Source organism: Trypanosoma melophagium (assembly GCF_022059095.1).
Source record: "Trypanosoma melophagium isolate St. Kilda chromosome Unknown ctg35segment0, whole genome shotgun sequence".
NCBI lineage: Eukaryota > Euglenozoa > Kinetoplastea > Trypanosomatida > Trypanosomatidae > Trypanosoma > Trypanosoma melophagium.
Window position 1 is genome coordinate 334090 of NW_027125172.1, and position 26700 is coordinate 360789.

At 39.6% G+C, this 26700-nt stretch overlaps 6 protein-coding genes across 6 annotated transcripts; all 6 read right to left on the reverse strand.

Moving 5' to 3' along the window:
• Positions 1-1144: 1144 nt before the first annotated feature.
• On the reverse strand, positions 1145-8548 carry LSM04_008220 (Mon2; the record flags this gene model as incomplete). The annotated part of the gene is made up of 1 exon (XM_067338737.1): positions 1145-8548. One exon carries the CDS (start codon positions 8546-8548, stop codon positions 1145-1147), a length of 7404 nt encoding a protein of 2467 aa, XP_067188769.1.
• Positions 8549-10065: 1517 nt separating this feature from the next.
• LSM04_000580 (uncharacterized protein) lies at positions 10066-13374 on the reverse strand (the record flags this gene model as incomplete). The annotated part of the gene is made up of 1 exon (XM_067338738.1): positions 10066-13374. The coding sequence occupies one exon, from the start codon at positions 13372-13374 to the stop codon at positions 10066-10068; it is 3309 nt and encodes a 1102-aa protein (XP_067188606.1).
• A 627-nt stretch (positions 13375-14001) lies between these two features.
• Positions 14002-15735, reverse strand: LSM04_004514 (Tetratricopeptide repeat 2; the record flags this gene model as incomplete). The annotated part of the gene is made up of 1 exon (XM_067338739.1): positions 14002-15735. One exon carries the CDS (start codon positions 15733-15735, stop codon positions 14002-14004), a length of 1734 nt encoding a protein of 577 aa, XP_067188677.1.
• A 1291-nt stretch (positions 15736-17026) lies between these two features.
• LSM04_009299 (uncharacterized protein) lies at positions 17027-18379 on the reverse strand (the record flags this gene model as incomplete). Its single annotated transcript, XM_067338740.1, has 1 exon — positions 17027-18379. The coding sequence occupies one exon, from the start codon at positions 18377-18379 to the stop codon at positions 17027-17029; it is 1353 nt and encodes a 450-aa protein (XP_067188790.1).
• Positions 18380-19498: 1119 nt separating this feature from the next.
• Positions 19499-22450, reverse strand: LSM04_001985 (Dual specificity/tyrosine protein phosphatase; the record flags this gene model as incomplete). The annotated part of the gene is made up of 1 exon (XM_067338741.1): positions 19499-22450. One exon carries the CDS (start codon positions 22448-22450, stop codon positions 19499-19501), a length of 2952 nt encoding a protein of 983 aa, XP_067188638.1.
• Positions 22451-24234: 1784 nt separating this feature from the next.
• Positions 24235-25722, reverse strand: LSM04_003867 (Protein kinase domain; the record flags this gene model as incomplete). Its single annotated transcript, XM_067338742.1, has 1 exon — positions 24235-25722. One exon carries the CDS (start codon positions 25720-25722, stop codon positions 24235-24237), a length of 1488 nt encoding a protein of 495 aa, XP_067188665.1.
• Between the last annotated feature and the right edge of the window lie 978 nt (positions 25723-26700).

Consider the following 26700-nt stretch of genomic DNA (forward strand, 5'->3'; position numbering starts at 1 on the left):
GTAAAGAACAATTACTGAGAATTACGAAATGTCCTCTTTGAAAAGACACCAAAACACTAGAAAAGAGTTTATTCTTCTATTTTTCCTTGTTTTACATTTCCCCCATTCGTCCAATCCACTTTATTTATAAAAATATTTCGCATACTATTTATTGTGAAAATAACCCTTTCCATCGACGACGATAACTAACATATATCTCCATCATTACTACTGTAAATATGTTCCATTGGATTCCTGTTGATTTCCCGAATTGTGCAATCAATTGAGAAAACAAAAAAAAAGGACAAAAAGAAAAAATGCATAAATCATCCCATTTTCTAATGATTTAACCGTTGTATTTTCGCATCTCCAGTGTCCACACGGGTTTTTTTTTGTTGGTTAGCCATGAGTATTGCCAATATACTCCTCCAGTGATATGTAATACATTATTTCTCCTTTTCCCTTGTTGTTAATATCAGCGAGAATTATCTTTTTTACAATATCGATAAGAGTACTGAATTAAATACCCTTATCCAAATACCAGAAAGTATGAAATTTGTGCCTTGCTTTGTTATGACTGGCTTTCTTTTTTTGAAAAATAAACATGCCTATAAATAAAACTTGTATTATAATAAAATAGAAGTTAAAAAGATATTATTATTTTTTTTATCAGAAACAAACAATACCAGAATGTTTCATTCTTCACCGTTCAAAAGAGTTTGTAGAGATGTAATGTAAATGCACATCAACAGTGCGACAGAAAGTAGTCACACATAGCAAAAAGAAAAAGAAAAAAAACACTAATAATAATAAAAAGTAAGAATGCAAAAGCAAAACCAAGACGCACTCATGGGATAGGAAAAAAAAAAGAAAAAAAAAGTCTGACAGGTTTATCAAATGAACATGTCATCATCTTTTTCTCTTCTTTACATTTCTCCATATCCTTTTCACACTCCAAACTCCCACTCTTTCTCTCTTTCTACAACTTTTTATTCATACAAACGTATAAATATACGGAAATAGAGAGAGATATTTATATACATACATACATACATACATACATACATACATACATACATTACATACACGCATACATAGATACATACACATATTACAAATGTATATTCACCCAACCACCCCTTTTTTTCTTCTTTTTATCTCCTATTTAGTTTGACGCAGTTTGGGAAAAGCCGAGAGCAGCACAAATGCCCAGCATGGCTCTTGAAAGCAAAGTGCGAAACTCTGCATCATTACCAGTGTACTCAACAAGTCGCACTAATTCCACCAGAATTCCCTGAAGAGTCTCTGTATTCTCATCCTCTTCCTTATCATTATCATAACTACTGGTAACTTCTACACTTTCCCCTCTTTCACTTGCTGCTACACTTCTCTGATGTTGTTGTTGTTGTTGTTGTCTCGGGTCTTGTGGTTGAGTAAGAGTTGGGTATAACAATACAAGTGTTTGTAGAGTCGTTTTTGCCATTTGCCGTGCTTCTGGGTTGTTGTTATTAAGCAAAAATCGTCTCAGTACGGCCCGATTACGTGCCCCCATAGATGCCCGTGCCACACTCTGCAACATACTACTAACCTCCTCATCTTCAGCATGCGTACGTACACTTTCTTTTCCCGATGATGCTTCTAAAACATCCATCGATGTCATTGTTCCCAATTCAGATGATTGCTGTTCATAACGGCATTGTTGTTGTTGTTGTTGTTGTTGTCGTTGTTGTGATAAGACGACGTTATCATACACTAAACCTGTTCCTGCTGATACTAATGGAGTGTCTGTTACTAATGGAGATGATGAGACAGACCAGCGACGGAGAACATCTAAACTACGTCTGGCCACACCAGCGAAGAAGGGAGATTCCACGGAAGAGGTTGGAACGAGAACGGAAAGTAATTCAGTTGCGGCACTTACATCTCCGGAAGAACGAATAACGTGTGGAATGAGTTTACTTAACAAAATTACTAACCCTTCAAGTCGCTGTAATGCATGCTGTAGATGTACAGGGAGGTCACTTACTGTAAAACCAGAACTCTTTCTCGCTTCAACATTATTTAACATTGTACTAGCAAGTGAAACCAATGCTGTAAAGGTTGTGACAAATCCCAATAAACCATCATGACGGCTTGATGATAATAAAACAGGGGCTACTTTACTCCTATTTATATTTGTTGTCATTACGCTTGACGGTGTTTGTGTTTCAAGTACACTTGTTAAGGGCATATCCCAGAGAACCACTAAAAGAAAGAAACGAAGACAATTTTCGGTCTTTTCAAAGAAATCCGCAGGAATGTGAAACGGTGCTCCAGGACCGGGTGTGGCTAACACCTCAGAAGGTGCATACTCCAATAATAGCAAAGCACCTGCCAAACGAATTACTACAGGTGTCATACGAATCACTAATTCCGAGTGCTGTTGCTGCTGTAATTGCCATTGTTGTTGATAAGGCTGTGGCTCATTTCCTTTTTCTTCCTCATCCCCATGGAGACCGTTATCAGAGGCAATTAAGAGAAGAAAATCCATAAGCATTAATAAGAAACTGGGATGTGCTCCAGGTGGGACAGACTCCTGTAATGTTACAGGTTGAGCTCGTCGCCTTTGTGATTGTATTTGCTGTGATGATTGTCTTGTAAACACTTCTGCCGATGATGATCCAGACTCCGCTAGTAAACTTCCACCACCTGAAAAGGCCACATGTTGTGTGACAAATGCCTGTAAAGCATGCCGTGCAGGGAATTGCTGTAAAACGAGTTCCACCACGGAGTTCTGTTCACTTCCATTAAGTAATGGCCAAAGCATCTTCCACGCCCCAATCACGGCGGTTTGTACTTTACTAGGAAAGAAATAGGAATCTGTTACGGCAAATGAGTGGAGAGCTTCTTGTATAAGGTGATGATACTCTACAAAGTAACTATGCCGTGGTCTTCCATTATTACAACTACTACTAATACAACTACTTCTTCTTCTAAACCGCACAGATGCAGGTGTAATAGCATGACGTAGGTGATCAAAGAAAGATGATGATGATGATGAGGCTGAAAATGCCGTATTTGCTGAAGGAAGTACAAGCCCTACAGATTGCTGTTGTTGTTGATTTTGATGTATTTTTTGTAATCCCATCAATCGCATACTTACAACATCTCCTAATGATGTTACAATCGCACTTACCACAGCTGCCGTACATTGTTTACGTGCTGTATGCATACAATCACTATCACGTCGCACTATTTTTTCTAGGGCAAACCATGCCGTTTCTAATTCCGCTTCTGTTAATAATATAACATCTGTGGCAGCCATTAATGCATGTAAGGCACGTACAGCAGAGAGAGCAGCTGTTTCACCACTTGTAGTACGTGCAACCATTCGTACTCCTGCACATACCTCAATAAAAAGAGAAATTACATCATGTAATAATGCCTCATTTTCAAGACGTTGTTGGGGTTCACCTTTTTGCATAATAAGTGCGGTATGCATAGCACGATGATGTGAAACAAATACACGACATACAGCATCCATAATTGTTATACGCATATCATCAAAAAATGCAGGATGTTCACTTAAATGGGTTAATAGTGTAGCGATACGACGTTCTTCCTCCCCATCATATCCTTGTAATAAATGCATAGCATCGCTAAAAAGTGTAGAAGCAGATGCTGAAGATCCACATCGGCGATGTTGAGAAAGTAGAGAATCACGACCGGAGGCTAGAGGAACATATCCACTTCTCTGCAATACAAGTTCCTCTTCACCACCACCACCACTATTAGTAGTAGTAGTAGTAGTAGTAGTAATAATAGTGCTATTAGGAGGTGCCGTGCCCATCATAGAAGCATTAATACCAGTAGCATTTCTAGAAGTTTTAGGAGGAGAAGGTATAGCACAGGCCGTAGCTGCCTGCATAGTAATATCCATTAGTGATCCCAGTACACTTTGCAGTACACAGCGCCAACAATCCGCAGAAAAACGTCCACCATATGCCTGTACAAGTGAAAAGAGTGTCTTGAGTGCACTCTGTCGTACTTCTGGTCGAACATCAAGACACCCATCATAAAGTTGTAAAAAGAGCGTACACCATAGAATATCATCATTCCTCTCACTATCCTTCTCACGTGAGACTACGTAATCGGCAATAGACCAGAGTAATTGTACAGCGCTAAGATTGATGTTAAGTCGCTGTTCCGTAGAAGAAAGACTGTGTGTCATGAACGCACCACCACATCGAAAAAGTTGTCGAAGACCCTCATCATCTAAACTTGTAATACACGAGTGTTGAATCGTCTCTAGTGCACGGAAAGCAATACCTATTCCTTGTTTCCCACTTACGTTTACTGCACCATGTGTGGGTTGGGGTTTTGTATTTGCCAAGAGTGTGGCCACTGGATTCTGTTGAGGCAGTAATGCTGTACATCGTAGTAATTGTAAAAGATGTACCCACGCCGAACCTCTTAATTCTTCCCCAAAGCCTTGAACAAGTTTTAAGACTTCTTTCAATAATGCGAGAGACACTCCACGGGCTATGGTCTGCAATACCTCACTATTATTACTACTACCACTACCACCATGTGGAGACTTCTTTTCTTCTTCACTATTATTATTATTATTATTATTATTATCATTATTATTATTATTATTATTATCATTTTCTTTCTCTTTTTTTCCTTTTCTTTTCTGTTCCTTTTGTTCTTCCTCTTGTTGTTCTTGTGGTATTTCTTGCATATGATCAAATACCGTCGCCATCAACTCCAATGGCAAGGCTAACAACTGCTGCTTTAATTCCTCACTTTCCTCTATCACAACTTCGTTCTTTCCATCACATGAGCTCTCTGTCGATGTGTGTGGGGCTCGTGTGGATCCAATATCTCGTTGTGTTTGCACAGGCAATGGACAGAGACTCATGAATCGCAATACTACAGCTGCTGTACTGTATGGGCCTACGGAAAGCTGCGATACAGCCACCTCTTCTTTCCCTTTGTTTCCACTACTACTAAGACCACTATTAGCACTATTCGTATTACTAGTATTACTAGTATCTTGACGATTATTATTATTATTTCCACCGGGACTTTTATTCACACGTCGGCAAAACTGTGCCGCTATAACGGCGACATCCTCTACGAGTCGTTCCATCGTCTGTAGTACTACTTCCACGTTACGGTGCTGATGGTGCTGGTTAGAACGATAACAGTAATAATAATAGTGTTGTGGATTAAGAAGAGCGTGGCGAAAGAGTGGGTGAACGGCAGCCCATAACCGTAAAAGCCGTTGCAAAGGAAGAGGATCTGCACGACGCCCTGCTGCGGTAAGAATTGCGAGAGCACAACACTCACTCGCCATCTTTAATGATAGTAACGAATCTCCTTTAATACTATTAGTATTATAAGTATAACTCTCACTCTTTTTCTTACTGTTATTATTATTGTTGGTTGGGGTACCACAGACTTCTGCCACAAAGTGCACAAGAAGGCCCTCTAATGCCGTCGTATCATGGGCCAAGGCGGTGTTAATAAAGAGAAGATGCAACGCATCCCGTACATGATTGGCATTACGGACAACATCTTGTAATGTCATTTCCTCTATCATTCCTTCTTTTTGCTGTTGTTGTTGTTGTTGGGGTTGTAATTGCTGTTCCACAACTCGGTAAAAATCCTGCAGAAGAGGTTCCACTAAAAGCAAACAAGAAGCAATAGGCCGCCAGCCTTCTCCTAGTACAGAACCCATACTATTTGCAATGGAGATGACACAGTTTAAAACATATAATTTTTGCTGTAATCCATTAAGTGAACGTTGCATAGCATCCACCGATTTTAAACTTGATGTAGTAGCTCCAGGTGATCTTCCTCCTATTTTTAATAAGCCACGTTCATCTAAAGTTGGATTCTTTCTTCGCTGTTGGGATGTTATCGTTCGATCTAAACGTTGTTGTGTTTGTGGGTCCTTTTCCATATGTAGACGGGAAAGAAATATCTGTAAATAGCCATCCCGTTGTGCTGGTAATCCTAGAATACAGGATACCTTTAAGAGATGTGTACAACCTTTAAGAATTGTGTGAATCACATCATCACCCTGCAGATGTTGGGTAGCGAGAGCAAAACTGCGAAGAAGAGGCGGATGCAAAGAAAGAAAAAGGGATGTTGCCTCTTTCTGTAAATTACTAGCAGATGTAATAATAGTAGTACTATTAGTAGTAGTAGTAGTAGTAGGAGTAGTAGGACGAAGCGTACGCGTGGGAGTTTTTTCCGGAACATCAATCTCTTCTACAATACCGGCAAAACTTTGCGCAAACATTGTCAAGAATGCGAGAACATCATTTGTCTGTCGTGTAGCTGGATGTAAATCCTCCAAATCATACGTAGACGTTTTATCAGATAAAGAGTGTAAACTAGTTTCACGATGTATAGATTGTTGTGGCTGTTGTGATGGGGATGTTGCTGATGCTGTTCCATGCATCTGTGATTGATGTGCAATCGTCATGGAGAGTTGTAAAGGTCGTGAAAGATCTCTTGCCACAATACTTCTCTGCAATGATGATGTTGTTGCTGTTGTTGTACGTTTCTTTTCTTCTCTTCTTGCGACGGTGTCAATATTTAACATTCCCTCTGTTGTTGCAATAATACTTGCTAGGAGTTGAGCAGCGGCGGTAACGAGATCGGCAAAGGGACGAGTTCCATCCATATCTTCTACGGCAATGGGCTCTAACTCTGGGGAGTAGTCGGCTCGTATGACTCTACTTCGTTCGGGATAAAACTCCCCACTACTATTTCCATGTGATTCATCATCTTCATCTTCTTCATGATCTCCTTTTTGTTGTTGTTGTTGTTGTTGTTTTTCTTTTTGTGTTCTTAGTGGTATTCCTGATGGGGAGGATGATGTTGTAAATAGAATAGAATCCTGAATTTCCAATCCACCACCAACAACCCCAACTCCACTATTGAGAGATGGGGATAGAAGTAACTGCCGCAGTAATTGATGATCGGCAATGGCTCTTCTCCAGAGTGTGAGTACAATCGCCATTCGCCGTGCATCTTCGCCGTCCACATCGCCTTCACTGCAGAGTTTTACCAACATAACGTGATATCGCAATAGTGTGGGCATTGTGTGCCGCATCACTGGAAGGGCTCGGGTGAGAACGGTTACGCCAAGTTTCTGCGTGAGATAGAATTCCTCCTCATCGTGATGATCCTCCAGTGTGGGATAGAGATCTACAAGATTTTCACCAGCCTCGCCTTCTCTTTTTTGTTGCACTTGTTGTTGTTTTATTGGGATGGGATCATACTGTGGACTCCCTCTGTTACTTCGCCCATGACCGAGAACGAGGGATACCACATCTTCATTAATACACTGCGCAAAGAAGATACTGAGTTGCTGTGCTGAAGTAATGGGTTCACTATCAGTAAAGTGTGCAATTAATGTTTGCAAAAGTAGAATACGTAATCGACGTGGTAGTGCTGTGGAGGGTTCAGCAGTACTGCTTGGTGTTGATATTGCTATTGAACCACTGCGATACGAACCTAATTTCAACCACTTGGGTGTGGATCCAGCACAGATATTACAAACATCCTTCACATACGCTACAGACTGTATCTGAGCACCGAGAGAGGCATTATCATCCTCTACCTGCGTATTACCACTTGGACTCTTTTCCCTGTTATTATTATTACTACTACTACTACGGAGACTTCGAAGTACGGCCTGTGTTCGCTGTTCAATCGTTGCTGCACACGTTGCTTCCACCATAGATCCCTCAGCAGCTTGTAAATAAATCGTAAAAAGAATGCCCATCATATCCGCTAATGCCGTATTCCCCAACGCACAGGCCGATAAGTATGCCATTAACATTTGTAATATTCGCATACGCATCTCCTCATCTAATAACAGTAATGTTTCACTACTCTCATTCGAGGGATTTCCCCCAGTTATATTCCCACCACCAGCAGTAGTAATAGAGGCCTGAACACTGGGAGAAGATCCCTCACACACATCCATATCTATATTTAACGTTCCCTCCAGTGAAACAGAGGCAGTGAGGCTTTCAAAACCACTCATTCCACGCAAATTTGTACTTTGCAAACCACTCTGCAGAAAATATTGATTGTTACAATTATTATTACTAGCACTAACAGCAGCAGTATTATTAGCATTAGTATTATTACCATTACTACTACTACTACTACCATTTCCAGATCCAAGCAATTTTCGAACGAGATGACAAATAACATGTAATACATTCCCTGTAATAGGCAGCAAACGCAGTGAGGCCATCTTTCCCAAATCACTAAGACTCTGTAAAAGAAGTGCGCGATATTGTCGGCGTCCGTGCAGTATATCACACGCAAGCACAAATGTGTGAAAAATATCCTCCGCGGAGAATCCCCGCAGACGAGCGGATTGCACCGCATCACGCAGTGGACTCATCGTGCGATGTCGTGTTGCCTCAATTAACAAATTGTCAAGACTTGTGTGAAATGCGGTGGCCACAAGTGTGTTGTTCTTTGATTGGGATGTTGCGGTGGCATTATTGCTGCTGTTGTTGATACTGGGAATACCACCAGTTCTGGAGAACATGGGGATTCTTCTTTTTTGCTTTGCTTTTTCTTTTGTTGTTGTTTTCGCTTTTGTTATGCGGTGAGATGTGTAATAACGTATACTTTGAGATTCACAGAAATAACTGCGATTGTGTGTGAGTATATATATATATATATATATATATATACGAATTTATGTGTATTGAAGTATAATAAGCGTGTGGAAATGACTTATACTATAAGTTTCAGCAAGAGACAAACAAAAAAAAAAACACACACACTTACTCTCTATTCAGGCTAAATACCGTATAAATAGTATGTGAGCGTTTGTGTTTACAAAGATAAGGAGAAAACGGAAAAAAATAAAGTACAAGTTAAAAGATAGAATCATCACACTGAGTTTCTTTAAGCAAGCCAAAGCGAATATAAATTACAAACAAAGACAAAAAAAAACAAGTACAGATAATAATAATAATAATAATAATAATAATAATAATAATAATAATGGGCATTATTATTTATTCATTTATTTATGATTGCCAGGACGGTTTGGATTGTGTTGAAGTAAGTAATGCGCAATATAATCAATGGGATCATCCGGTCATGTACGTGAGACGGCGGCCATCGCCTCCATTAACAACGGCACACAAGTGTGATCTAAATAGGCCCGTGTGCTCTCCATCTTCATATGACTTTGTGGTTGTTGGGATTCTGTTCGTGGAGAAGAGGAATACATACGGTGTAGTTCTAGTAGAAAATTAAAGATTAAATAAATAAATAAATAAATAAATAAATAAATTTATACTTTCACTAACGGTGATGGTAAAACACAAGAAGAAGAGGTGAAGAAGAGATACTATTTTGATAAAAATAAAAAATAACTTCAACATGAAAAGAAGATGTTAACAAGTAATGGGAGTTGTGTATGTGTGTTCTGTAGAGTATTTCAATTTACTCTTTCTTTCTCCCTCTTTTTGGTAACGCGTTCATTATGCAATACAAAAGGCGTAATGTCGTACATAAAGTAAACGTACACTACAGGACTCTATTCATGTTCATCAGAATACCGCGTCTATGTTCACAACATCCCAATAATAATAATAATAATAATAATAATAATAATAATAATAATAATAATAATAATAATAATAATAATAATAAAGAAACGAAAAAAAAAAGAAAATTACATCAGTTCATATCGCAATGATGCTCATTACTGATACCAATAATAACAATTACAATAATAATAATAATAATAATAATAATAATAATAATAATAATAATAATAATAATAATAATCATGGTTATTATTATCATTATCATCATTATTATTATTATTATTATTATTATTATTATTGTAATTGTTATTATTATTATTATTATTATTATTATTATTGTAATTGTTATTATTGGTATCAGTAATGAGCATCATTGCGATATGAACTGATGTAATTTTCTTTTTTTTTTCGTTTCTTTTATTATTATTATTATTATTATTATTATTATTATTATTATTATTATTATTATTATTATTATTATTATTATCATTATTATTATCTATACATTTTCCTCCCTTTCTTCTTGCTCTTGTTGTAATGTCGATCCTCGTCCATTATGAAAGGCTGTGCGCCAGACACCAACATCACGTGGCATTTTCCCTAGCGGCACAACAGTCCCCACACCGCCTCTATTTCGTATTTTATTACTATTACTAATATCAACTCCAATCGCAGTAGTATTAGTAGTACTATGAGTATGATGAAGAGCAGCAAGAGTATCATCATTTGTTGTTGTTGCACTTCCACATGATGTTCGTGCAGGAGCACTAAGTCCAGCAGCACTTGATGAGGCACGCGACATACGATGTGGAATATCTGGTGATTCTCCCACTATCTCTTTTACTCTTTCCATCACTTTCGGTTTATTTTCTATGCCTTTTTTTTCTTCCTTTCCCTCTCCCTCTCGTCTTACTTCATACCCTTCATCATCTAACGCGACTTTCATTTGCATTTTCATACCCGCTCTAACGTCGTTGGGTGATTCTCGCACAGCCTTGGCTACAGGCGGAGACCACAATGATGTTAATAAACATTCCTGTCCTGGTTGTTGATAATGTTGTTGTTGAGATTGATGAGATTGCCCTCTTTCTTTTTCTTGTTGTTGTGAGTGTGTACTGCTATTACTATTACTATTACTATTACGCCGGAATGGTGGTGGAGTCATTTGCTGTGCACGCAGAAATCCAACCAATCGTGCATTCTCCGCCTCCTTCGCCGCACAACGTTCATGCAATTGTGAGTTTCGGCGTTCTAACGTTTGATACTCTTCACTAAGTGTAGACCAGCGGACCTGCAGGGCTTCTCTTTCTGTGTTTACCGCAGTTAACAGTGCTTCTTGTTTGGCGAGAAGACTTTTAAATGTATCTTGCTGGGCCCACACCGCCTGGTCATCCCATAATCGTGTAAAGTTCGTACGCTGTTGATTATAGTCATCGTTTAACCGTTGTAGTTGTTGGCGTAGTTTTGTATTCTCTTCTTGTTGTTGTCGTAATTGTTCCTTTGTGGTATCTGCACTAATTTGTGCATGACGATGACTGCGTTGAACCGCCTCATAGGCATTTTGTAATCCCAATGCAATACCCGTTAATGTCTTTGGAATTCCATAACGTCGACGTACAGTTTCTTGTTGTACTTGGTGTTCTTCTTCTTCAGCATCATCATTGTATATATCTGTGTCTTCAACACAGCCCGCACTATTATTATTATTATTATTATTATTATTATTATTATTATTATTATTATTATTATTATTATTATTGTGACAATAAGAATAACTGTGATGACGCTGTGCCTCTGTATTAGCCTCCTCATCTCGCTGCCGCATCTCCGCCATCATCTCATCTTCCCGCATACACTCCAGCAACTGCCGCAGATCTTCATAACACTGCTGTGCCGTCTCTTCACGTTCCCGTAATGTACACTGCGCCGCCGTTGTCTGACTCTGTGCATGTCGTACCGCTTCTTTCGCCAGTAATAATGTGTAGTGATGATCCGCCCCCGCCCGTTCATAACCGAGTGTTGTGAGAAGATCTGATTTGCAAATATACGCGTCCAGTGCAATAGACTCCTGTCGTGCCATTACAATCTCTGCACGGTGTACCACAAGTTCACGCATTGCGGTAGAGAGTTTAGACTGTGCCGTATCTCGTTCCAACTCAAGTCTACGACGCATTTCTGAAGCGGCAGTTATACTGAGATGATCTTGTTCTCGTTGATTGGCTAGCATTCCTTCTAATTCACGCAGACTTTGTTCCGCTGTCTTTCGTCGCTCTATTTCTATATGAAGTTCATCCTCTTTTGTTTTTAATGATTCGCTTATCTGATGGAGTTCGTGGGTTTGTTGGGCATATTTTTGCTGTATGGCAAGTTCCTTTTCTAAACTCTTTGCCCGTTGTGTTGCCAGAGATTGCTGTAATTCTTCACGTAGTTGTACTAAAGCTGATTCATTCGCTTTTAAAGCTTTATTTAATTCTTTTGTATCTTTACTCATCGCTAATTGTCGTAAATGTTGAATCTGCTGCTGATACTCATCATTGCGTCGGTGTAAATCCATTTGTTCTTTTCCCAAACTCATAATGAGATCTCCACAGTGTCGTTGAGCATACTTTAACTGCGTCGTGAGAGCCTCTAAACGTGCACGTTCCTCTTCAAATACCATTGTCCGTTGTTGTTGTTGAGAAGCAGAAGGAGAACGTCTAGCATCATTAGAGGTTAACGGTTCATTGTTGGATGAGGAAACTGGTGACCTTCCACTACTTTCACTTTCCTGATTATTATTATTATTATTATTATTATGACCGTCGTTATTATTACTGTTATTGCTAGCAACAGACATACCTCGAAGACCGTGGCGTAGAGAGTCCAAACTATCCAGTGATCCCTCTGCGTACATCAAAAGTCCCTTTACGGAACGAAATAAATGGGCAACAATATCTGTGAGATATTCATACTTATCACGGTAATTATCTTCCGCCTGCACCATTTCAAGTAATGAAGTTGGCGCAGATAAACACTCACGACATTTGGCGAGTTCATGCTCACGTGTAACTTCCTCTAAGAGTAAAACAAGTTCATTATGGGCTTCTGTGGCTTCCACAGCCGCATCTTCCATTTGGTCATCACTATTTCTCCCTCCCACAGCTGTTGTGTGAATCGATGGCGCATCCTCGCCTGTATTCATACCACTATGCACATGACTATCGGTCTGAATAGATCTGCTGGATTTTACTGGCGGAGATGCATGTAACTGCTGTTCAAGTGTTTCCAATTCTGTGGAGAGTGTGAGAAGTTCCACCTCCCGCTTGGCGAGTTCCGCTGCGAGGTTGTGGTATTGATGGGCCTGTACGGAGAAGAGAAAACTCTCCACCACCTCCCCAACCCGCACTTTACAGTACTGCTCCGTAGATGGATCATGTAGAAGTTGTAGAAAGATGTGATCGCGTGGCAATTCCTGCAGTAAGGCAGTGAAAATAGCATTTATACTTCCACGAAGTTTATCATTATATATTTGTCGCAACACTGACTCTCGTCGTGCAATTTCCACTACGGAGTTTACACTGGAAGAGCGAACACCACCACCAACACGACGTCTTGATTGTTGTTGTTTTTGTTGTTGTGGCTGATTACCAGATGTATTTGAACTACTATAAATGGTTTCATTTTCTCCATCCATTGAGGCGCCGCCCACGTGACTTGTGTGAACTTGACGAATACCGTGCAACTCTAGTGGTGTATTTGTGCAGAGATTGTCATACACCCGCCCTGTCATCTCTGCAGCCCGCAGTTCCTCTTCTGATCCGTGGTACATGTCTAATAAAGTCTATACACACTTATCAAGAGAGAGAGAGAGCGATCTTTATATATATATATATATATATATATATATATATATATATATATATAAAGATAAAAAGATAAAAAGATAAAGAGAGAAAGATTATTGGAGTGAGTATTTTTCTTTGTTTTGCGTTTTCTATTCTTTATATAATTCTTTTGATTATGTTTCTTTCTTTTTTTCTCTTTTCTATTTCCACCCACTCCTCCCCCTCTTCTCTCTCTTCTCCTACCTTTTATTTATTGTAATATATGAGCAACTCCCTCTTGTTCACTATATTCCTCCTCCTTTGTATATGTATGTGTATATTTTATTCATGTATTACAAATACCAAATAGAGTTACAAGTAGAAAAAGAAAAAGGAAAGCAAATGGGCCACAGAATGAAGAAATTGTGCAATTAATATTCACTTCCTTTCACCTTCAGTACGACCTCAACAAGATAAATAGATAGATCATTGAGTCTCAAAAGAAACGAAAAAAAAAATAATAATAACATAAACAAAAAACAAAAACAACAACAACAACAAAATCACATATATACGCTAAGAAAACACAGACACACACTACACACATATATAAATATTTATACAGAGTCATACTAGAGGGTTGTCAGAGATTTACGTAATACTCCTTGTAAAGCCACACTTGGTGGATGATCTGGACACGCTTCCAATGCCTGAGAAAGTAAATTATACGCCTTCTCATAGTTCCCCGATCTATATGCCAGTAGTCCCGCATTATATAAAGATTCATGCTGTTCCGGTGCTACAGCTAATGCCATAGCAAGATCCGCATCCGCCTGTCCACCCTGTGGAAGCATAGATTGAAGTACGGCAAGATTGTTAAGGGCTTCTGCATGACGTGGATTAGCGCCAATCGCAAGTTTAAACGCACGATGGGCAAGTGTGCGATCACCGGTGCTAATACCAACATGTCCAATGTTGTACCATACATCCGCTAAAGCCTCATCATCATCAGCAGTGGCAACGGCTCGTAATAGACAACTAAGGGCAATATCATACTGGGAACTATAGAAACAACAAAGACCAAGATTATTCCATAATTCCGTAGTTTGTACACCCATTTGTAATAAACGACGATATAATCGTAAAGCAATTTCTGGTTGTTGTTTCTCATAAAACATATGGGCAGCAATACACGCAATCGACTCTATATTACTACTATCCAGTTGTAAAACACGTCGATAAAGCTGATAAGATTCTTCATTATCCTGCAATTGTTCATACAGGCGTGCCATAACAAGAATAATATGATGATCTACCGGATTATTTTTCGATGCTTCTGTGAGAACTTCCAATGCGGTGAGTGGTTGATCCATCTTTACATATACCTTTGCAAGTCGCATAGCTTCCGCGGCATTATCTTGCAATGCCAATGCGGCTTTAAAATATCGTGCGGCTTCACGTAAAAGTCCTAATCGATAATTCGCCTGTCCCACACGTGACATCCACCACCAATCTTTTATTCCACCACCACCTTGTGTTGTTATTAATAAAGATGAGGATACCGATACAGATGAGGATGATTGTTGTTGTTGTTGTTTTTCTATGGCCGCCGCCCCAAGTTCAAGCACCATCCTCGGTCGGTGTTCTACATGTAATAAGTAATCACACAGCAGTTTCGCCACCATTGGCTTTGTGCGGGCGTACTTCTCCAAATCAATCTTCTGCACATCCAAGTGTGGTCCGCCCGGTACGGCCTGCAGAGCGGCGGTGCCGATGCGGGCCAATCGCGAAGTGATGGGGCGCACACTTGCCGTGCCGGTGCGATTATTACTTTGTGTTCCCGGCCGTGCAAAGCCGTAGCGGCTACTAATAGGACGTGCGGCCGTTCCTGTTCCTGTTCTTGTTTGTTTTCCTGTTTGTGTTCGCGTCTGACTTGTTCCCCCGCGGAGATATTGCGATTGCAGAGATGTACCGGGGCGTGGGGCACTAGAAACAATCGCCTGTTCGCCGTCTAGTAGAACATCATTCACACCGTCATCGTCCACGTCGAGTTCATCAAACCAGTTTTGTAAAACGAGGGCTTTGGTTTGAATAAACCACAGGGGTTCATCCACACCGGTGAATTGCCCCGTGTGGGATGATTGTCGCATGTGGGCACGGAAGAGTTCAAGGTAATGTGTGGATACCGCAATACACGCATCCAGACGATGACGGCGTAGAAGACTTAAGGCGTAATATGTGGGATCCATTCCGGCTGGAATCTTTGGCACTGTAGTTGTAGTATTTGTATTGGTATTCATAGTAGCATAACCACCAACACCAACACTTGACCGTCGTTGAGTATCCGATATAGCTTCAGCAGACATTTCTGTATATATGTATGTGTATTACAGAAGCTATTTAGGAGCAAGAAATATGATGCTTCTATTTTTCTCTTTCTTTCTATCTGTAATATAGATAGATAGATATATAGAGACCGTTAAGAAAGGTGTATAATTCCCTTTTTCTATGTTTGCAGTACACTGTCCCGCGCTTCACGTGATATCGTTAATAAAGTGTGTTTTGACCACTGAGAAAAATAGAAAAAACAGGAGAGTATAGAAAAAATAATAATAACAATTTATAATTTCAGCATTATTTCTATTTTTGCAAAAAAAAAAAGAAACACACATATTCTATCGTGGTATTTTTTTTTTTTCAGTTATCTCTCTATCAGTGCAAATGTCAAATACAAGTAGACAAACAAACAAACTTGTGGGAAATGATGTGTGTGTGTGTTTGTCCGCATGTGTTAGTCCTCTTCGTTTCTCTTTATATGCATAGGAGAAATGTCCACCACGTATATATATATATATATATATAGCTTTAGAGCAACGAATAATAATAATAATAATAATAATAATAATAATAATAATAATAATAAATGAACAATAATAAAAAAACAACAACAACATTTAAGATCTCACTCACACACATAGACACAGAAAGAGAAAATATATGCATTGAAATAGAGTACAAACTACCAAAATACGACTAGAATCACAATTCTTAAGAGTACTCACTATAAGAACTCATATCTCACAATTAAAAACAGTACCCCCCCCCCACAAACACAAACACGTACGTACGCACTATCCCAGAAAGAAATTGTCACCATATCTTTCTTCTCTTTACCGCCTAAATTTTTTATTAATTCAAAATTTCTTTTTCTCTTCTCTTGCTGCAACTCTAAATCCATTGGCGTGTAATATATGCATCTTTTTATTTCTTTTCTTTGCTCTTCTCAATATTCTATTGCCCCAATTTCCTAGTTTCTTTCCATTCTAATAACAGAGAATTAGGAGCAGTCTTTCGTGGGTTTTATTTTTTTGTTTTTCTTTTTGTTTGTTCTCTATTTCTTCTTTATTTCCCCCAAGGTCTCTGCGCCACAACAAACACACCACCACACCACACCTTCGATCACATTAAGTAATAGGAAAAAAAACAGTCACAGGAACAAGAATAACAATAATAATAGTAATAGTAACAATAATAGATAAGAACAACAACAACAACAATAACGAAAAGAAAAGAAAAATGGAAATATATAAAAAAAGAACAGGCACGCAAACATTCATCAATAAAAGAAAAAAAAACAAAAAAAGAAGAAAAAAAACCTCATATTTCCTTTGGTTCAAACAACTCAAACAGTTGACTGCGGCAAACAGGACATGTGTTTACAGAAGAGGCGCAAAGTCGACAAAGCACTTTGTGACGACATGGAAGTGAGATAACGGTTGGCACATGGTCCATACAAACTACACAATTTTCCTGTTTGCTGGAAATAGCCTCACGCACATGTTCGAGATATTCAATCATATCACGCTCCGCAAGACGTAGCTGTGATACTTTTAATTCATTTATATTATGCGGAAATAAAACACTGCGTTGACTCATCTTATTAATAACATCCTGTCGTATCTGGTGATGTGTTGGTAGATCAAAATCCTTTTCTCCTGCAGTCATTTCAGTGGTTGTACTCACACCTGCAGATGCTGGACGTGGTGATGGGGTTCCATTAAATGGTCTAAATGTCTGATTCCCACCATTGATGTTCCCCATATTGGTATTATTATTATTATTATTATTATTATTATTATTATTATTATTATTATTATTATGATGATGATGATGATATAAATTGCTGGTGTTAGGGGCCAGAACAGTACCCTGTCGTGTGAATCGCGCCAAACCGCCAATACCATTACCGCTGTGCGTAGCCTCTCCTCCCATCATATCACCATATGCCGAGATAAATCCTCCCACCTCTGAAAGTGAATTCCCATTATTATTATTATTATTATTATTATTATTATTATTATTATTATTATTATTATTATTATGGCGTACAGACGGATCTATGGGTATTTCAACATTCCCCTGCGGCATTACCAAAGACACCGATGACCGTCTATTCATACTTTGACTTACTTGACTAGCACGTCGCTGCCGCACTCCAGCGTGTACTTGCCGTCCACTCCCAACAACACTACGAAGACGCTCCGCCACTGCCGTTAACTCCTGCGTTTGTGGAATCCCTAAACCAACACTGATCTCAGTTTTCTCTGCAGTACTATGGGGGAAATGGCTAACATTAACAAAAGGTTGCATCATTTCTATCCAGCGTGAAAACTCTGTCTCTGTCATGGTGGAGTTACTCACACTGTTTAATTGATACTGTGTACCATTGATACTTGCAAGATACGGGGGGAGTACCAAGACCAAATACTTATCCGTCCTGACATTACTGTTAGTAGAGAATCCACCGTAAAACTCTCCTGTTGTAATTCCTCCAACACGAGCTATAATATAATCCTCACGTCGATCAAAAAGCTCTAAAAGGACACGAATAAATGCACCATATAATACATTGGGATTATTGGTTGACATAATAATATGAACAGCCTCATTACGTGTCACTTGTGCTTGCTTCGCTATCTGAAACAACTGCTGCTGATCTTCTGGAAGCATTGTTGTTGTAAGAGCGAAGAGAAACGCACAGACACACACAGAGGGAGAGAAAAAGAAATGAGGAAAAAAGGGCGATCTGCTCTTCTATTTAATAATAATAATAATAATAATAATAATAATAATAATAATAATAATAATAATAATAATAATGGGAATAATAGCAATCAAGAAATACCCTAAATAGACACCTTTCTTGCTATCTTGTCTTAGCTCTTCAAGTAATGTCCTATAAAATTAAAACACTTTTTGCTATATCGCAAAATAAGCTAAAATAGAAATAGATACAAGAGTATAAACCTTTCAGTGTGTTCTCTATCTATTACACCTCTTACTTGTTTTCTCTTGTTCCTTTTCTTTTGCTGCCGTATTTTATTACTCTCCTTATCTGTATATTTTATTTTTTTTTCTGTATTTGTGCTTTATTCTGTCAAATGTGTATACACCACTACTAAATTTTCTTGGGAGGTTTTGAATCTGTGTTTTTTTTCCCCTTTTTCTTTTTAACCCCACCACAGTTTTATTTTCCCTCTCTTTTTCTTTGGTTGCCCCTCACACTTTCTTCGTGTAAGTTGCTTCCTTAGACCATTACACACATGGAGACAAAAAAAAAAGAAGGAAATAGAAAAGACATGATGAGTACAAGGAGAAATTACCTTGAAAACTCAATATATAAAAATGTATATGTTTCGTGTTCCTTTTTTTTTTCCTGCCTTGTCAGATTAGTCATTGGATACACACACAAAAAAAAAAAAAAATACACACATAAGCAGAAGTAATAGTTGTTTCTAGGAGCGCAACTAGGAACAAAAAACAAAAGCAAAACAGTACAAATATAACTCTACGCCTGAGTCTCTGCTGTTTTCACCAACGTGTAATTATAAAACCAAAATTCAAAATAATAATTATGATAACAATAAAGGATTCTACCAACCTACAGACTACTGCACATGTCATCAATCAGCACAAAGAAGGGGAGAAAAGAAGACCACCCCTCAAAAGAAAAGAGAGAAAAAAAAAAAGACAGAGAAAAAAGAGGGAGACACATAGATGTAAAAAAAGCTTATACATAGATATCTAGAAGCAACAGCGAAAAAAAAGGTTATATATATTAGACAACCCCTACTCTTCCAGACGCATGGTTGACATTCCCCATCCAGGATCAGCTGCTGTAGCTTGCTTTACAAGTGATACAGAAAGTCTCGGCTGTTTTCTTGGCAGACTAGGCGGTTCATCCACAAATAGTGGTAGAAAACTTCTCCCCGGTGGAGTTATTAAAGGTACACGTAATCGTCGTGCACTTGCATTAATTGCCGCAAGTTCCTCACCGTTTCGTCCAATCGTTTGTGCGTTAAAAAAGCGATGAAAACTTTCTGGTAGAATTGCACTATGAGTACCAGTCAAGGTTTTTTCTTTTTCAACAACTTTTGATACATCACTGGGAACCCCTTTCCGATGTCGTGATTTCTGTACCAGAACCTGCACTCTTGGTGGGGTGATTTTGGCAACTGTTCGAGTTGTTCGCCAAGGTGTTAATGGCACTGTTGGTGGACGCGGGGGAATCCCTCCCAAACTGGATTTCCTTCGATTGGTATGATTTCCAACACTACCACTATTGCGGACATGGCGAACACTATTATCATTATCCTTATTATTATTATTATTATTATTATTATTATTATTACTACTACTACTACTACCAGGACCACCACCATCACCAGCAGCGTTACAATATTTGTTGTAAGCGTTATAATTGTGGAATCGTTCAGTATCTGCACAATTTCCATCCTCACCCAACAAGGCGGCGACGCCAACGGCTGTTGTGTTTGAACCACGAGGCGGTGAGGGTGGTGGTATTAGAGATGAAGCAAGAGAACTTGTTCGTTGATTTGACGTTGTGGAACGTTGTGTGGTGACTGTTGTGTGATCTACCGTACTCTGCCGGGCGCGTAGCCGCCGAGTGGCAAATCGTTTCTGCACGGCGAAGGCTTTACGAGTCGGACTAACACCTTCCAACATGAGAAAGTATGAAGAGGGATACTTCATAGATTGCATTATAGAACGACGTGGGATATATGCAGCGTCACTAAGCATAGCCTCAAGTTCTACCATCGCCACCCGCTGTTCCGCGCTGTGGGCCGCCACCTCTGATGGTGGTAATCCCCGTGATGTTGAAAGCAGAAGAAACATAGATGCTGGAGCTGTTGAGGATGAGGATGATAATGAAAAGGGAGATGACTGCGGTGATGTTGGAGAGGGAAATGAGGCGGTAGAAGAAGCAGCAGCAGTAGTACTTGTATTCGTAGTAGAGGAGAAAGCCATATTAATATTAGTGGCAATATTAGTACTATTAGTAGTAGCATTGACATCATTACTAATAACTGTAGCAGTGGTAGTATTGGTATTACTACTATTATTTTTATTAATAGTAGTGGTGATATTTGGTGGAAAGCCATGGAGTTGATATGTGTAGTGACTAATATCATCCACTACACCAGATCCAATTACACTAGTATGATAGGCTGCACGTAGAATATCAGATTCTTTCGTAGGTCGCGCTAATCGCCGTTCCAAACGTTCAAGAAAGACTTGTTGAACACCCATTACACTACCAGGACGACAAAGACGAATCCAACCTATACTTTCTCGTGCTGTAAATCCATAGTGTTGCATCATGTATACACATATAAGAGTTCCTGTTCTACCTAAACCAGCTCGACAGTGTACAGCAATAGCACTAGAACCATTCGTTTTCTTTCCAGCAGAGTGTTGTGCACGTAACAATTTTTCTTTTTTCTCTCTATTTTTCCCCTCATTCTTTGTTCCCTGCCACAACGGCGGTGGAGGTAATAAAACAGGTTCTACAGTCCACATAAAACGATTAATAATATCATCATTTGGTGCAGTTCCATCAGGAAATTCTAAATCAACATGTTGAATACCATGAGCAAGAAAAGTTTCTCGTTTATAAAGTGGTTTATTCAATCGTACAACGTGTGTTACCCGTAACTCTTGAAATAACTTTGCGTACGTCTCAACTGGACGTTTACGACCAACATTTACAGGAGATGAAAAGGCCATCATCGTATTTGGCACAACCCAATTACAGTCATATTGACGTAATCTCTCATACGCGTTGACATCAAATGTTCGAACATCATACCACTGTAATGCTATAGCCTTTTCAAGACCTGAAATAACATCTAAAAGAGTTAATGGAAAGGTAGAAACACCATAACTCGCATCCCGAAAAGGAATCATTGGAGGATATGTCTGTTGAAAAATACCCCAAGTAACAGAAGCCGACCAACGAAGTGTGGCCACACAAAAACACGCCAACGCACAAGCCGCATTCGCCCGTTCATGATTTTGTAATCCACTACAAAACACAACAGGAATAGGACGTGAAGAGGATGCGTCACCTTCACTTCTCAGACCTTTCTTTTCCCCACCCTTGTGATATCCATTTCGGGGACCGAATACAGGCGTACCGTGGCTATCATGATCCCAGACATAACCGGCACAGTATTCTAGTAAACTTTGCAGACAACGGGACAGACGCGTTACACAACTAATATCCAGTGGTCCAAAATCTGCGAAAAAGGGACGATACTGAAATGCTTGACTTCCACTCACAGAAAAATAAAATACATCATTTTCAAGGACACCACCACAATTTTTATCATTATTAGTGTCTGTAAGCAATTGTCGCATTAATAATAAAGAGTGAGCGACATTGGAACGTGCACGTCGTAGATTCTTTAAAGAAGTTGACCTTTCTGGAAAATTTTCTCTTCCTTGTTTTCCTTTATGTGCTGATTGTCTTCCATGACGTCCCAAAGAAGACACACTAGTCCCAGATGCATCCATTGCTGCCGTGGCTGCTGCAGCTTCAATGCAATCTTCCTGTTGAAATCGCTGAGATCGTGCACTACCCGCCGGCGATAGTGATGTGGACGCGACTGCATCCGCAATAGACTGCAGTTTCTCACCAATAGACGCAAAGTACAACACACCTGGAATGATCTCAATTGCCTGTTGAGTTTCCAACAGTTTTGGGAGTGATAACGGCATTGTTTCTTTCTTTCTCTCTCTCTCTCTGTTAAGAAGGGTTTAATCACACTACCCCTCCAAATATATATATATAATAAACACTTTTTTTTTCTTGTGCTGGTGCTATTGCTGCTGTTTCTCCTCCACTCCTAAAAGATTCATGGAGAGAAAAGAAAAAATAAAAATAAAACGAGATAATAAAATAGAGAAAAGAGGGAGAAATAAAAAGAAAATTGAATTACAGAAAAGAACACGCAGACACACACACAAGCAAGAAAAAAAAACTGTATAAGAGTAACGTACAGTTATTCCAAGTTGGTATAATGATACCTTTCGTCATTACCGCGTCGTTCCAGAATTCAGTAAATAGTTTACTTTTTCTTTCTGTCTTACAGCTTTTTCACAAAAGTTTCGTTTTCCTGAATTGTGTCCATATCCCCCTCTCCAATATAGACTCATATTCACATAGAAAGCTTTTTTCTGGAATAATACTTCTTTCTTTCTCGTGTCCCACACTTTTTTCCTTCTCCATGTCTGCTTCTTTATTTTGCTTCCACTGCAACGCCCCCACCCAAAGACACACTCAAAGGTTCATTTGTGGTCGGTTGCAGTATTTAATGCAGTTGTACTGGTGAAACAAAAGTGAAGGTCTCAAGTAAACAGCATATATCAGCAAAAAAAAGAATAGCCACACACACAGATATATATAGACATGAGCCCCATATTCATATATAGTACAATTCTACATGTCTCTCTCAGTGTGATAGACTACCTGCGTGAGCATAGCATATAACACGTATTACGGTTAATAGGGTTACAAAAATGGAGAAAAAAAAAGGTGCGGGGTGAATGAACAAGAATAAAGTTAAGAATAAGAAAGATGTAGAAAAAAAAATGAAAAAGGAAACAATATCTATTATGTGAATTCACAAAAAGAAAAAAGATAATTGTAGTGAAATGGTAGTAAAAAAAAAAAAAAAACACCAGCTCTCCTTAACCTCACCTCTTATCAATGCGTCTATTGATATCAAAAGAAAAATAATTGAAAGGTTGGGGGATCCATAAAGATATTAAAGAAACAAAAGGAAGCAAGAGAAATCTCTGACTTAAGAGCACACCAACAATTCTCAAAATACATACATAAATTTCTTTTTCAGCTTTTTCCCTCTCTCGTCCGTCAGTCTCTTATGCTTTTCTCCGTTTCGTATTTCCATACCACTTATATCACCCCGGCACTCTAGAATTGTCCTCCGGTACAACGCTGCCCGTACACCAGAATAACCAACTGCAGAATAAATAAATAAATAAAACAGCGGTAATACTAATAACACCAATTATATTTACCATAAGAAGGAAAAAAAAAAGAAGAACAATCGGTCAACCAGCATAAACCAACAGCATCATCAACAATGACATATGTATATATATATATATATATATATATATATATGCATCTCGCGGAATCTAGGTATTTGCCTTACACATAGGCATACATATATATGCGAAGTGAAAAGAAAGCAACAGAAAAACAATAACGGTATACGTCGTTTTCACTTGCTTTTATCGAATTATTATCCTTCTTTAATTTATACAAGAGTAAAATCGCATACTTTCACAGATAACAAACAAACAAACAAACAAGTAGTACTGACATATCAACTGTATCCTACACGTTACTTATACACACAGGAGAAGAAGACTTTTGTTGTTACATCTCACTCTCTCTCTTTCTTCCCCCTTTTTTTCCTTTCCTCCTTTCCCTATACAAACACCACATACTCACGGACACGTTTTTCTTTTTCACATTACATGAGTGGTGTGGGGCGCAGAGCGGGGCGGTTGTCAGGGAAATTGGGGTGTTGGCGGGACTCGGGGTAGTACTTCAGCACATACGGGTGTGTCGTCATTTGGCGTGCCGTCAACCGCTTCTGGCGGTCGTAGTGCAGCAGGCCGTAGATGAGATCGCAGAGCAGCGGCTCTGCCACAACATCCCGCACCGCCCGTGCACGTGCAATGCGGGCGAGATGCTTCGGGTCGGTGCAGGGCCGCAGCTGCCCGGCGGAGTTGTACAACATCCGCGCCTCCTCCGTGCCGCAGCGGCCGGCCCACTCCGACGGCAGGCGGCCGAGTGTCTTCTCCATCAGGTGCAGGTGCTCCAGATTGTCGTGGGTGTCGTAGAGCAGTTTGCCCGTGTGCAGCTCGTAGATGATGCATCCCATCGACCACATGTCGGTGGAGTACATCCAGCCGAGGCCGAGCACCACCTCCGGGCTGCGGTAGTGCCGCGTTGAGACAATCGCCGTCCGGCTGTGGCGCTCGTCGCAGCAGCCGCCGAGATCGCAGATGCGAATGCGGCACGGGTCGGGCGGTGTGGTCTTGCGGGTGACGGGGTCGACGGCGGCCTCGCCGGTCTCGAGCAGCATGTTCTCCGGCTTCAGGTCGGTGTGCATGAGGCGCAGTTCCGTGTGGAAGTAGTCGAGGGCGGTGCCCGCCTGGAAGATGATCTGCGCCAGGTGGCGGTGGCTGAAGGCGCCGTGCTTCATGATCCAGTCCAGCAGGCACGGGCCGTACTTGGGCATCACAATGCACATGTGGCCCGTCTCATTCTGGAAGTACCGCTGTATCTTCATCAGCGGAAAGCGGTCGGCGGCGTCAGCCTGGCGCACCCTCTCCATGAACTGAATCTCAATCTTCGCATCACGCGTGTACTTGGGCACATTACGCACAATCTTCACCGCACAGTACTCCTTCCGCTTGCGGTCCCACGCCTCCACCACCTTGCCAAAGGTTCCCTCACCCAGAAGGGAGAGAATCTTAAATCGCTGCGTTGACACATCAATATCTTCACCAAGTACAACGTAAAAGTGACCCTCTTCTCGACTCTGGTTCGGAAGAATGTAGGTGAGTTTAGGTTGTTTTCGCACAGGCGCTGCTGTACTTCCTGTATTATCTACAGGTTTTAAGGCACCAGAATCAGCTGCTGCTTGATGTGTGCCTGCTACGGGGGGTTTGTGTTCGTGTGTCCGGACCACATCTGTGGATATTGCTGTATCATGATCACGTTTACTTCCAGATCGGCGTGGAATTCGTTGCTCCTCCATACGTGGACGGTATAAAGGTGCTTGTGTCTGCTGCTTTTGAATAAAATTTGTTGATGCAGCGTCGGCAGCCGCGGCCGGTTTTTTTGTACCTCCCGAGGTATAGTGATAGTACACATTGTCGTTCATATTGGTTGCAGGAGAAAGATAGGGCTTTGATGAAGGCGCTGCTGAGTGTGTGGTCGTTGATGTCATATAGAGCTTAACGTTACTACAATCCGAAACGGTTGTATTATTATTATTTACTCCTACTGGCCTTTGTTTCTCGTTCTTTACCTAGCTTCTTTTTTTTTTGTTGTTGTTCTTTCTTTTTTCTTCTGTGTATGGCTAAATATGCAATTTATTTTGTTATTATTACTACCTGCTGTTCAAACTTATATATACCTCGCTCGTCGTTACTCACGTGCGCGGTTTGTGGGCTATTCTCGGTACGGAGAAGTGCTACATGGATCGAAAAATATAAGAAAAAAAAGAATTAGCAAGTCACAAAAAAATTTAACCTAGCAATAACACACATAGATACACAAAGACACAATCATAGACATATAAAGAGACTATATTATTATTATTATTATTATTATTATTATTATTATTATTATTATTATTATTATTATTATTATTATTATTATTATTTAGTTGTAGGGATGATATTATTATAAGACACCCTCACCCAATGTGCCAGAAAAAAACTGGGAGAGAGGTAATTGAACTTAAAACGGAGTCCCTTTTAAGGGCATTTGGCTGCTGAAATGTGGGAGAAAAAAAGAAATAGGGCCTCAGTACTAGATGACCGAATGAACTATTTCTCATACTTTGTGTGCAGCTATCTTAGGTGATGTGCCCTCATTTCCTTCACTAGAATACATATCCCTTGCTCTAAACTCAAGAGAAGCACTGTAAATAAATACGCTGATGTGTTCACATGTAAAAAGAAAGAAAGAAAGGAAAAAAAAAATATATATATACATATGGGTATTGTTGCAGAAGGAATACAATATCGTAGTAGCAGTTTACTTATGATAGAATACAGAGTGCCACACACTCTATACATCCTCTTTCTGAATTTCACTCGTACATTCACAAACAAAACACACATACATAAGTATATAATAAAAAATATATTCTATATACGTGTATTACACAGTCACAAGCATACAGTAATTTTCTTTTCTT